Consider the following 13,526-nt stretch of genomic DNA (forward strand, 5'->3'; position numbering starts at 1 on the left):
AGACTGAATTTATGAAGAGAAATCCTCTCACTGCTCTGCAGACAGTCAGCCAGCTCCTCCTGTTTCATTATTCTCAGGAAGTTAACTGCAAGTTTCAGAAATGCCTCTCTGCTGCTCCTTCTCTGCTTCTCTTCCTCACTGTCCAACACCTCCTCCTCATCCCTCTGACACTCTGAATAATCTGGATTCAGATCATTCTGCAGCTTCTTTAGCTCGTTCTTCACAAACATGATAATGTTTTCCTCTAGCATCTGGAAAATAAATGACACAATCTGAATTCATAAAAAAATAAGATCTTCATAGTAAAAATACTTTTTCACAGATTTGTTTTGTGTGTGTTTTCAATTTAACAAACATACAGTGTTAAAAGATATGCGGAATAACATTTAAAAAAAAAAAAGAAATTCCAAAATGTCATTTTTTTATAACATTACTGGATAATTTTTTGGGTTAAGTGTGGACTATCATTTTGGTTCTTATTGATATAAGAACATAGATTAATAATATTAATTTATATTTCTGAAAAGAAATCTGATAAACAAGTACACCATAAGTACCCTGTACTTTCTGGGGCGCGTGTTGTGTTATGGAGTGACTAATGTGCATTTACCCTGTACGTACTTTCATTTTGCAGGAAACAATGAAACAATAATTAAAATATTTAATTAAAACCCTTGGGCACTCTTCAAAATTTACACCCTTTTATGTTCCTCGGGACCCAAAAGGGTCCCTTTTTTGACTTAAACCGCCGGAGGGTTAAAATAATTATTATAGTTAGACTGCAAGTACCCCGTAATTACATGTAATTTTGTGTAACAAGTTTTGTACAGGAAACATTAAAAAGAACAACAGAAATTAAATTAAGTAATATTAAGTTCTGGGTTATTTCATAGTAAATTTCCAGAAAAACAAATAATATTTCCCCATCTTACATCTTATGTGCCCTCTAGTTTCCTGTAAATTCCACATAAGTACAGGGTACTTGCGCCTTATTTCGGGGCCGTGTTATAAAGTGTTACTGAAACTTTGTTTTGAAAAGTGCTTTATAAATAAAAATAAAGCAAAAATAATTCACTGTTGTCAGGTTTATATTGTTGATTGTCATTTATGCTTAGAAATATTTACTCATATATGCTTAGAGTTTATAGTCGATGTCATATTGATAGGGGTCTGATCCTCAGTAGTCTGCAAAGACTTTGTGTGCATTCCAGAGTGCTCTGGCATGCACACTCAGATCCTAGGGTCATGGGAAGAGGTCGTATCTTCTCTTGCTGATATATGGTAAAGCAAACACATCTATATCTGTTTTACTTTAAGTGCCTTTTGTTTAGATGAACTGCTGGACTTCCAGACCAGCAGGTTTAGGGAAGTCGTTTATGGGGTCACATTCTGACCGACCACACACACACACACACACACACACAGACGATACTCTTTGTTCACATGTGTACCTATGTTAATGAGCCTATGCATATGCATGTAACCTCAATAAAAGAGCAGTGTTACGAGGGAGCGGACGAGAGCAACTGGGGTCAAGCGAAGGAACGGCGTTTGTCCAGTTGGTCTTCCTTGTATACGAGAAACATAAAGAACTTTGCCTGCTTGTGTCTTGCTTTGCTGTGTAGTAGAATCGTCTTGAACGTTCCAGCGAATAGGTTTATGCTACAAACCTATCATAAACCTATCAGCTGTCTAATTATTTGTGGAATTTTGCCATTATTTTATGATGAATATTGGACTGTGTAACATAAAGACAGTTTAAAACGGAGGTTGGTGTACATGTACACACATTAAATACGGAGTCCAGATCAGTTTGTTGCTGCTGGTTATGCTGCAGACTCTCCTGATCAGCTCTGTGGAGACATCATGAAGAAATTAGAAACATTTTGCACATAAATACAAGCCAAAGATTTCTTCTTCTACTGTTAGATGATCATCCTGATTAAAACAAGCACTACTGTGCTGTAACAAACCTATTATGTTAATTTATAGACTTAATTATTTATTTATTTAACTCCACTAGTCCAAAACTAACAGGCCAGTGATGGTTCTGTACCAGTGTTCTTGTAATGACCATATTATGGATATTTCCCGCCATTGCATCATCACATTAAAAAAGTCAGATTCGTGTTGTTGTGTTAAACAGCAGGCCATGTGTTGTGTGCAGGCCATGGTTGAACTTCATTCGACCATGGCCTGCAATGACTTTGCCAAATTCTTCACAGAAAAAATCCAGAAAATTAGACAAGCAATTGGTACATCAACAGCAGATCCAGGATATGTACTGTGTCCACCAAAAAACTGTTTAAACACCATGAAACAGTTTCACCTGATTAACAGCAAAGACCTGGAGGACATCTTAGGTCAACTGAACTCCTCCTCCTGCTGTTTAGATGTCCTGCCAACAAGTTTTTTCAAAAAGGTCTCAAAGACTTTAGAGTCAGACCTGTTACAGATCGTCAACTTTTCTTTATTATCAGGTGTGTTTCCAGAACCACTAAAAACTGCTGTAATTAAACCTATACTGAAAAAGGACAATCTTGACAAGACACAAATGAACAACTACAGGCCGATCTCAAATCTCCCATTTTTAAGTAAGATCATTGAAAAAGCAGTTTCTCAACAGCTCAGTTACTTCTTAAAACAGAATAACTGCTACGATGCCTTCCAGTCAGGTTTTAGACAGAACCACAGCACTGAAACCGCTCTGACCAAAGTGTTTAATGACATATGTCTTAATACCGACAGTGGAAAAATGTCAGTCTTAGTTTTACTGGATCTCAGTGCAGCATTTGATACAGTTGACCACAACATATTACTCAAACGACTGGAGAACTGGACAGGTCTTTCAGGAACTGTACTAAACTGGTTCAAGACATACTTAGAAAACAGGAAATACTTTGTATCAATAGGTAACTTCACATCTGAGCAGACAAGTATCACATGTGGAGTTCCCCAAGGTTCCATCTTGGGACCCCTTCTGTTTAACATTTACATGCTCCCACTGGCACAGATTATAAAGAACAACAAAATAAACTATCATAGCTATGCAGATGACACACAAATATATATCACAATGTCACCAGGAGACCAAGGCCCTGTACAGGCTCTTGGTAAATGCATTGAGGAAATTAATGACTGGTTGTGCCACAATTTTCTCCAGCTAAACAAAAACAAAACTGAGGTAATAGTCTTTGGCGCCAAAGAAAAACGATTACAGGTCACCAGAGAACTTCAATCTATACATCTAAAAACCACAAACCAGGCGAGAAATTTGGGTGTAGTGATGGATGCAGACCTAAACTTAGAAAAACACATAAAGACAATAACAAAGTCAGCTTACTATCACCTCAAGAATATTTCAAGGATAAAAGATCTGATGTCTCAACAGGACCTGGAAAAACTAGTCCATGCATTCATCTTTAGTAGGCTTGATTACTGTAACAGCATCTTTACAGGTCTACCTAAAAAATCAGTCAGACAACTACAGCTCATTCAGAACTCTGCTGCTCGAGTCCTCACTAAGACCAAAAAAGTGGACCACATCAGTCCAGCTCTGAAGTCTTTACACTGGCTGCCTGTCTGTCAGAGGATAGACTTTAAAGTTCTGATGCTGGTCTATAAAGCTCTGAATGGTTTAGGACCAAAATACATCAGTGACCTCCTGACCCAGTATGAACCTTCCAGATCCCTCAGGTCATCTGGATCAGGTCTTTTATCAGTTCCCAGAGTCAGAACCAGACACGGAGAAACTGCATTCAGCTTTTATGCTCCTTATATCTGGAACAAACTCCCAGAAAGCCTCAGATCAGCTGAAACACTCAGTTTATTTAAATCCACGTTGAAGACTCACCTATTCTCAGCTGCATTTGAATAAAGCACCAAATCCACACTTTTAAGCTTAAATTTCAAAACTTACATTAACTACTGATTTTATCTACTGTTCTGATTTTATCTGTTTTGATTTTATATACTGTTTTGTTTGTTTGTTTGTTACTGTTTTGTTTGTTTGTTTGTAGAGCTCTGGGTAGCTCCCCAGCTGGGTCTAGACTGGGTCTAGAGAGTATTTTAAATTCAGGGAATTTAAAATAGAAAGTAGCTCGTCCGCAGAGGGACTGGTAGCTCCCCTTTTGTGGGTTTAGAGCTCTGGGTAGCTCCCCAGCTGGGTCTAGACTGGGTCTAGAGAGTATTTTAAATTCAGGGAATTTAAAATAGAAGCAGCTCGTCCGCAGAGTGTCATGGTCCTGGGCCATGTGGGCCCAGTATTCTTAGTTCCTTGTATTTTTGTATTTCGTTCCTTATTTAGGCCATGTTTCCTGAGTTGTCCTGTTGTGTTGTTCCCTAAGTGTTTTCCCTTCGTGACTCTTACCCCCTGTGTGCCCCTCTGTGTATTTATGAGCCCTCGTCTCTCTTTGTGTTTTATTCTATGTTTTCCCCAGCCCGTTATGTCTGTGTTCTCCCCGTGCTCTCTCTCCTCCTGTCTGAACCTCTGTACTTCCTGTTTTACTTTGCCCGTCTCCCATCAGTGTGGTGTTCACTCCTGCCGTGTCTTGTTATGATTATCAGTGTCACCTGTGTTCCCCGTGTGCTCCCACTTCCCTCGTTAACCCTCTGTGTATTTATGTCCGCGTCTCCCTCAGTTCTGTGTCGCGTTCTCCCTCATGACTGTGTGCCCCTCCGTGTGTTTCCTCCAATAAAGCTGCATTTTGAGTTCAGTCCTGTTTCCCGTGAGTTTGCGTTTGGGTCCTATTTCCTGCCTGCCACACAGCCAGAACATGACACAGAGGGACTGGTAGCTCCCCTTACGATAAGGGTTCGGATCGCGTGAACACGACGCTGATGAGCCTCAACTGTCGCTCCAACAACAGTATGCGACACAGGAGCATGCAAAGCAGTTTTGAGGCAGCCACCTAAGAACTTCTGGTGGCAGTTTGTTTGTTAATTAGTTTGTTTGTTTGCTTGCTTGTTTTAATCAATTTTAAATCATGCCTTTTATCTGTTTTTGTTTCTAATGTCTCTGTAAAGCACTTTGAATCACCTTGTTGTTGAATTGTGCTATACAAATAAATTTGCCTTGCCTTAAAGTGTTTCATTTTAAATTTGACCTTTGTGTCTTTAAAATTCCAGCAGCAAGGAAGAGCATCTTGGAGCAGCAGCTGATTTTTTTTCTGAGTAAAAAAACTTATAATACACTTAAAAACAAATCACGTGATGACACTTTGAATCAGCCTACACTCGGCTACATCTGTGGTGTTCAGTGTCCAGATGCTGAACTAAAAAATGATCATCTTACTACATTATAATCCATTTGGCCACATTATTTCATGCAGGTCATATAAAAAAGAATCACTAGTGAAAAATGTAATTCCAATATTAAGGTTAAAAAAAAAAAAAAGATTTGCTGTGGTCCTTTATCAGTTTTGTTGACGATTGTCATGTTGGTGGTGATGGTGTGTCACTATGAATTATGAGAATCATTCACCTTCCTACGCAAAACTGGCAACCACATCAGACTGAAACTCTTATTTACCAAATAAAAGAGTCAAACTGACTGCTGACACATTCCTGCTGATTACCACATAAATTATAATCAGTGTGATGCCCAGTGCAGGGAATGCAGGGCTGTTAAGATAGAATTTGTTTTTAAATAAGCAGCCTGTCAGTCTGACTCAAGGACCTTTAATCTCAGGACTGAGGCCAGGTGTACCACACAGGTATAAGGTAAATGTGAAATGTCTTACTCCTCAGCAGCAGCAGATTTAGTTCCTTTAAAGTGGATCATGTCATCTTTTGACTGATCACTCTTCAAAGACACACAGCTGAGTCCAGGTTCAGGTTCAGGGGCATCTGGTGTCTCAGTGATCCTGGTGAACAGAGGAAAAGACCATCAGGCAGAGAAATTACATTTTTGGACTTCAGAAACAAAAAGTACTGGATAAACTTAGAGCTAGTCACAGTAATGATGTTACAGTAAGGCTAAAAACTTTGCTCTTCACAATGAATGACTTCTGTTCTCTTTAGTCTGTTTGTGTATCCAGCTGTTTTTCTTCTTTTTGTGAACAAAGCAAAAAATAATAATAATAATAAATGACTACACATGTGGTAAACCGAACCTTCTCCCTGTTTACTCATGGAGTGTAAGATAGGTTTTACGTTCAGTCAACTCTTACTTTGCATCAGGAGACAGTTTACTCCTTTTAAAGTCAGGACGGTCTTCCTGTGGAGGGCTTCTCTTCCTCATTGTTACAGAGCTGAGACTGGTCACAGGCTCAGGAGAGTCTGGTCTGAGGAGTGAGGAAAAGAATCAGGCAGGGTTATATATATACACTTTTTAATCTCTCGGTGGAAAATATGCTGGAAAAACTTTGCAGAGTTAAATTGAATTAACAAAAGAAACCAAATGATGCTGGTAAGCAGATTTGTAGTAGAGAGTTATGGCATGTACTATGAAATCATTTCTGTTTTTGTTCTTTTAGCAGTGAAGCTAATGTGAGGTTTTGAGGGTGATACCTTTCCATGTTGGTAAAAACCTGCAGTCACCTGATGGAAGAGAAAAGTGAGAATAAAACACAGATTTTATTTTTTCTGTTTATTGAGATATTTGATAGGGAGAAGGTGGTGACCTGTTTAATTATAATAATAGTTTTATATTATATTATATTATATTATATTATATTATATTATATTATATTATATTATATTATATTATAATTAAGGTTTCATTGTTTGTCAAAAAGAAATAGAATGAGCTTTGTTGTCTGACAATCAAAGAGTCAACAAACAATCATTGTGATGATTAAACACAACAAAATTAAATAGAACAAATACATAAAAACATCCATAACATAAATCAGATAAAAGTCTTCCTGAACACCATCCATCTGCAGCTCTTTGCTGTGTGCACTGGGATAAGATCTGATTCTGTTGTTTCTCTATTAAGGTCTTGTCTTACTTCCATTCATCACTTCATGCTTCAAGAGTTTGAGTCTGTATTTAGAAATCATCCTCTACTTCAGCTGTCTCAGCTTTTCTTTCATTCTTGTTTAACTTGCCAAAGTGTAACTTCCCTGCCAGACTGTCTGTAACCACTACAGGATTTAAAGAAGCTTCTTAAAGTAATACTTAATAAGAAAAAGAAAAAAGAAAAAAAATACTTTTTTTTTTTTTTTTGGCTTCAGCTCCGTGGCTACTGGTTGACCCCTCATGCCCTGGGGGACAGGGATATGGCTCTCTACATCCTCTAGCAGACCATTACATGGGGAAACCTTTTGAATACAAGCGCGCTGATCCACACAGGTGTTCACTGTTCATAGACATAAACTCTATTGGCTGCTATTTCCAAGCACATTGTGCGCTGTCGGTCCTGCTTGCTACACAAGCACATTCAATATTTGGTATTTACTGCTGTTTACACTTAGCTAGATTAATGCGATGGTGTTGTGTTTAGTATGTTGCTCTGTTGTTTTTGCTTGTTTTCTCTTCTTTTTCTCTCAACAGGTGATCCAGGAGATTTGTTTTTCTCTTCTTTCTCTTTTTAAGTGCCCTTTCTCACTGTCCCTCTTCCCTTCTGTTTTTCTTCTCCTTCATCTTTCTTTCTCCGTTTCCTATCCCTCAGTCATGTCTGTCCCATCTGTAACAACTGAAAATAAAATAATATAAACAATAACAACAAAGGTTGATCAAATGGACCAATACGGCAATGCCACGATGATCCATTTGGCAAAGTAAATCCATTGGGTATCCTTGTTGGTCTTCAGACAACAATTCTGATGGCTAAAGAACCAAATGGGACAGGCAATAAAAAATAAATAAATAAAAAATACTTTTGAAAGAAAGAAAATGAAAATAACTCAAAGCTCACCAAATGTCCACCATCAGTTTGTTTTATTCTGCAGCTCACTTCCTTGTTTTTCTCTTAGATGTTATTGATTTGATTACAGGTGCTCACTGTACTGATGATTATCTTTGGCTGACATAACTACACTGCTAGACTAAATAAGTTTATAGTCTCACTGCTTTTTTCCGATGTTCTGCTGAATTTCATCTATCAAGTGAAAGCAAAAGATAAATTGTCCAGTAACTAAATGGAGTATAACATTTTAATCAAATAATAATTGTCTTAAAACTGTAGGACTCTGCGTCCCAAAAAAGTTTTGAATAACACATTTCACTACCAGAAATGATCCAGCCACTCGAATCAGAAACATGATGAATTACACAGAGAGCTCATCACCCAGGGGCATTAACGGTTATGTCAAAGCACATAAAACCATCATCTGCTTAAATAACTCATGTCTGAAAACACCAAACACATAATTCATGGTTCATGTCTCACATTTAGTCCTTCAAGAGTCTGTTCTGCCTGCAGTGGGAAACCTTCGGTCTCCTCAGTCCAGAAAAAGAGGTTCTCAAACGTTTTGTGGTCAGGATCCTCTTTCAGAGGACAACATTATCCCATATAATCAGCTGTTTTGGTCTTAGCTTCACATGATGATGTGCACTGACTGAAATATTTAACCATGTTCACCAGATAGCTGGATGGCTAATAATTCATTGGTAGCAGGAAAAAACACAGAATTACAGTAAAAATAAATAAAAGATAAAATACGTACATCTGCCGTGTGTCCTTCTTTCACTCTGTAGTTTTTTCATCAGCCCTTACAGGACACGGACCCAAGTGTATTTCCAAATGCAAACACAGCCGTCACGCCCGGCTGCCTGAGGTCAGGTTACATCAGCCAGTTTGTTCCTCTGTTAGTTTTCACTGCAGCTTCTGTTCAGTTTTCAGCAGCTTCGAAGAAACACACAGTTATTATTGGGGTTGGTTTCATAAGTAATGTTTGAAGGCAGCGTGGCAGGGGTGTCTCTTAAGCAAGCTTAGAGACACATTTTTAATAAAAAATAAATTTTAATGTAGGTAAACTGGAAAATTGCACTTTTAAAAAGTCAACAACTCCTCAAGACACCAAGTTACTGATGTGTAGCACAGATCAGCTGTTTCATAGTCATTACTGATTAATAAAAAAAAAAAGCAAAAAAAAAACATTCCCACTTTTCTAAAAAGATTTTGCTTTTATGGTTTTGAAAATTCTCCTCCTTGAATCGCTACCTTATCGTGGTGGAGGGGTTTGTGTGTCCCAGGGATCCCAGGGGCTATGTTGTCTGGGGGCTTTTGCCCCCTGGTAGGGTCTCCCATGACAAACTGGTCCTGGGTGAGGGACCAGACAAAGAGCGATTCAGAAGACCCCCATGAAGAGAATATCGAGGGAACAGTTTACCCTGCCCGGGATAGGGTTACCGGGGCCCCGCCCTGGAGCCAGACCCGGGGAGGGTGCCCGAGGGCGAGCGTCTGGTGGCCGGGCCTTAGTCCATGGGGCCCGGCCGGGCACAGCCCGAAGAGGAGACATGGGCCCATCCTCCCGCAGGCCCACCACCCGCAGGAGGCGCCATAGGGGTCGGGTGCATTGTGAGCCGGGTGGCGGCCAGGAGCGGAGGCCCTGGCGGACCGACCCCCGGCTGCCAAGACTGGCAATAGGGACATGGAATGTCACCTCTCTGGTGGGGAAGGAGCCTGAGTTGGTGCGTGAGGTTGAGAGGTACCGGCTAGATATAGTTGGGCTCACCTCTACGCATTGTCTGGGCTCTGGAACCAGTCTCCTGGAGAGGGGCTGGACTCTGTCTCAGTCTGGAGTTGCCCCTGGTGAGAGGCGGCGGGCTGGGGTGGGTATTCTTATATCCCCTCGGCTTGCTGCCGGTACGTTGGGGTTTTTCCCGGTGGACGAGAGGGTTTGCTCCCTGCGCCTTAGGGTCGGGGAACGGGTCCTGACTGTCATCTGCGCTTATGCGCCGGGTGGCAGTTCGGAGTACCCAGCCTTCTTAGAGTCCCTGGGGGGGGTGCTGGAAGGTGCTCCACCTGGAGACTCTGTTGTCCTGCTGGGAGACTTCAATGCTCACGTGGGTAACGACAGCGAGACCTGGAGGGGCGTGATTGGGAGGAACGGCCTCCCTGATCTGAACCCGAGCGGTGCTTTGTTATTGGACTTCTGTGCTAATCACAGTTTGGCCATAACGAACACCCTGTTCGAACATAAGAGTGTTCATAAGTGCACGTGGCACCAGGATGCTCTAGGCCGTAGGTCGATGATCGATTTTGTAATCGTATCACCAGACCTGCGACCATATGTTCTGGACACTCGGGTAAAGAGAGGGGCTGAGCTGTCAACTGATCACCACCTGGTGGTGAGTTGGATCAGGTGGCGGGGGAGGACGCTGGACAGACCTGGTGCACCTAAACGCGTAGTGAGGGTGTGCTGGGAACGTCTAGCAGAGGCCCCAGTCCGCGAGATCTTCAACGCACACCTCCGGCAGAGCTTCAACAGCATTCCGAGGGAGACTGGGGACATTGAGTCCGAATGGACCATGTTCAGCGTCTCCATTGCCGAAGCTGCTGCATTGAGCTGCGGCCGCAAGGTGGTTGGTGCCTGCCGTGGTGGTAATCCCCGAACCAAATGGTGGACACCAGAGGTGAAGGGAGCCACCAGGCTGAAGAAGGAGGCCTATCGGGCTTGGTTAGCCTGTGGGACTCCGGAGGCAGCCGACAGGTATCGACAGGCCAAGCGGAATGCGGCTCGGGCAGTGGCTGAAGCAAAAACTCGGGTGTGGGAGGAGTTCGGAGAGGCCATGGAAAAAGACTTTCGGACTGCCTCGAAGAGATTCTGGCAAACCGTCAGGCGTCTCAGGAGGGGAAAGCGGTGCTCTACCTGCGCTGTGTATAGTGCTGGCGGAGCGCTGTTGACGTCGACTGAGAAAATTGTCGGGCGGTGGAAGGAATACTTCGAGGACCTCCTTAATCCCACTGACACGTCTTCCGAGGAGGAAGCAGAGTCTGGGGATGAGGGGTATGACCCGCCAATTTCCGGGGGCGAGGTCACTGAGGCAGTTAAACAACTCCTTGGTGGCAGAGCCCCTGGTGTTGATGAGGTCCGCCCCGAGTTCCTGAAGGCGCTGGACGTTGTAGGGCTGTCTTGGTTGACACGTCTCTGCAATGTTGCGTGGAGATCAGGGGCAGTGCCTGTGGACTGGCAGACCGGGGTGGTGGTCCCCATCTTTAAGAAGGGGGACCGGAGGGTGTGTTCCAACTACAGGGGGATCACACTCCTCAGCCTCCCTGGGAAAGTCTATGCCAGGGTGCTGGAGAGGAGAGTTCGTCCGCTAGTCGAACCTCGGATACAGGAGGAACAATGCGGTTTTCGTCCTGGTCGCGGAACACTGGACCAGCTCTTTATCCTCTCCAGGATACTTGAGGGTGCATGGGAGTTTGCCCAACCAGTCTACATGTGTTTTGTGGACCTGGAGAAGGCATTCGACCGTGTCCCTCGGGGTGTCCTGTGGGAGGTGTTGCGGGAGTATGGGGTGTCTGGCCCATTGCTACGGGCCATTCAATCCCTATACAACCGTTGCAAGAGCTTGGTTCGCATTGCCGGCAATAAGTCGGACTCGTTCCCGGTGGGTGATGGGCTCCGCCAGGGCTGCCCTTTGTCTCCGGTTCTGTTCATAATTTTTATGGACAGGATTTCTAGGCGCAGCCAAGTGGCGGAGGGCTTTCGCTTTGGTGGCCTCAGAATCTCATCTCTGATTTTTGCGGATGATGTGGTTCTGTTGGCTTCATCGGGTGAGGGCCTCCAGCTCGCACTGGAGCGGTTCGCAGCCGAGTGTGACGCAGCGGGAATGAGGATCAGCACCTCCAAATCTGAGGCCATGGTTCTCAGCCGGAAAAGGGTGGAGTGCCCACTCCGGGTCGGGGATGAGTTCCTGCCCCAAGTGGAGGAGTTCAAGTATCTCGGGGTCTTGTTCGCGAGTGATGGGAGAAGGGAGCCGGAGATCGACAGACGGATTGGGGCTGCGGCTGCAGTAATGCGGACGCTGCACCGGTCAGTCGTGGTGAAGAGGGAGCTGAGTGTAAAAGCGAAGCTCTCAATTTACCGGTCGATCTACGTCCCTACCCTCACCTATGGCCACGAGCTGTGGGTAGTGACCGAAAGAACGAGATCGCGGATACAAGCGGCGGAAATGAGCTTCCTCCGAAGGGTGGCTGGCCTCTCCCTTAGAGATAGGGTGAGAAGTTCGGCCATCCGGGAGGGGCTCAGAGTAGAGCAGCTGCTGCTCCACATCGAAAGGAGCCAGCTGAGGTGGTTCGGGCATCTGGCAAGGATGCCCCCTGGGCGCCTCCTGGGCGAGGTGTTCCAGGCATGTCCCACCGGGAGGAGGCCCCGGGGCAGACCCAGGACACGCTGGAGAGATTATATCTCTCGGCTGGCCTGGGAACGCCTTGGTATTCCCCCGGACAAGCTGGAGGAGGTGGCTGGGGAGAGGGAGGTCTGGACCTCTTTGCTTAGGCTGCTACCCCCGCGACCCGACCTCGGATAAGCGGATGAAGATGGATGGATGGATGGATGGATGGATGGATGGTTTTGAAAATTAATGCAATGTCACTAACACAATATTTGACATTGTGTCACTTTCAATCTGGAAAATGTCACGAAACCCTTGAAATTAATACAGTCTAGTCCACCCCATGCACCCCGTTAGACTCACCCCTGTTTGCTGCAGACATCACTTCCATGTAAAATATGCCTGCAAAGTCAAAAGTCAAAAGTTCATCTGCAAATTTTTCTCTGTGTTAAACAAACGGTGGTGGATGGAGCAGCTACAAATTTTGCTTTCTTCATGTCAGAGATTGTTGTCAGGTGTTTTGATTAAGGAGCTTTTTCCCAGCAAACATTGATTACAAGAACAGCGCTGTTGTTTTCTTTCACTCTACCTGAGCTCACCAGCTCAGTGACAGCCCCACTCTTTGGTGTAAATGAGTCTTTATATTTGCTTTCTGTAACTTGATTTTTCTTACTTATTGTGTGCTCACTGTCTGTCTGTCTGTGTGTTTGTGTGTGTCTGTGTGCACAAACTTGGCCAAATAAAGCAAAAAATGTTCAAAGGAAAAATAAACTAGGGGTTAAGAGTCAGAATAGTTCATTGTGTAAATGAGTCATGAGACGTGAGAATCCCTTATTTTATTTTTTTTTATGTTTCCATTTTTTGTTAAAAACTGAGTCAGTGCTGGTTTCACTGCACTCCTTACACCAGTGCAATATTCAAAGATGTCACTAGATGGTGCACAGCACTCAGGAGGAACCTAAAACTGGTCAGAGAGAAGTCCTGCAAAATAAATCCTGCAGTTTGCATCTCTGTTCAGACGGTTGGTGGAATCTCATGTTTGTTCCTGATGCTTCACTTTTGTTGTTGTTCCAGTTCCAGCCTGAACTTTGAACTACATGATCACACAGTGGATTCTCCATTTTGTGCCAAAATCTGTTTTGAGTTTTCAACAACAGGTTAAATCCACTGTTTCCCCTGTTCTGTTGTGCCTGCCTGTGTTAGAGACTAAAACATGACACACATCACGCTGGAGTGGGCGCTCACAACCAAACCTGACAGATCCTGGAATTATATTTTTATCTTCTGTGGAGAGA

General features: G+C 43.5%; 2 protein-coding genes across 5 annotated transcripts in view; both read right to left on the reverse strand.

Moving 5' to 3' along the window:
- The window catches only part of LOC120740573 (NLR family CARD domain-containing protein 3-like), a 131,227-nt gene that overhangs the window by 25,094 nt on the left and 92,607 nt on the right, over positions 1–13,526 (reverse strand). Inside the window, exon 1 of one of the 4 annotated variants that reach the window (XM_040043023.1) lies at positions 8,613–8,779. The exons of the other annotated variants lie outside the window; for them this stretch is intronic. The gene's annotated coding sequence lies outside the window, so the exon portion shown is untranslated. Of the gene's footprint in view, positions 1–8,612; positions 8,780–13,526 lie in introns of those variants that run through there. 4 annotated transcript variants of the gene reach the window in all.
- Positions 1–13,526, reverse strand: part of LOC120740574 (NACHT, LRR and PYD domains-containing protein 5-like) — a 111,665-nt gene that overhangs the window by 5,707 nt on the left and 92,432 nt on the right. Inside the window, exon 6 of the mRNA XM_040043032.1 lies at positions 32–251. Within this exon, the coding sequence (XP_039898966.1) occupies positions 32–251 (220 nt within the window). The remainder of the gene's footprint in view (positions 1–31; positions 252–13,526) is intronic.

The sequence above is a fragment of the Simochromis diagramma genome, unplaced genomic scaffold (assembly GCF_900408965.1).
Source record: "Simochromis diagramma unplaced genomic scaffold, fSimDia1.1 OVJJ01000433.1, whole genome shotgun sequence".
Classification (NCBI taxonomy): Eukaryota; Metazoa; Chordata; class Actinopteri; order Cichliformes; family Cichlidae; genus Simochromis; species Simochromis diagramma.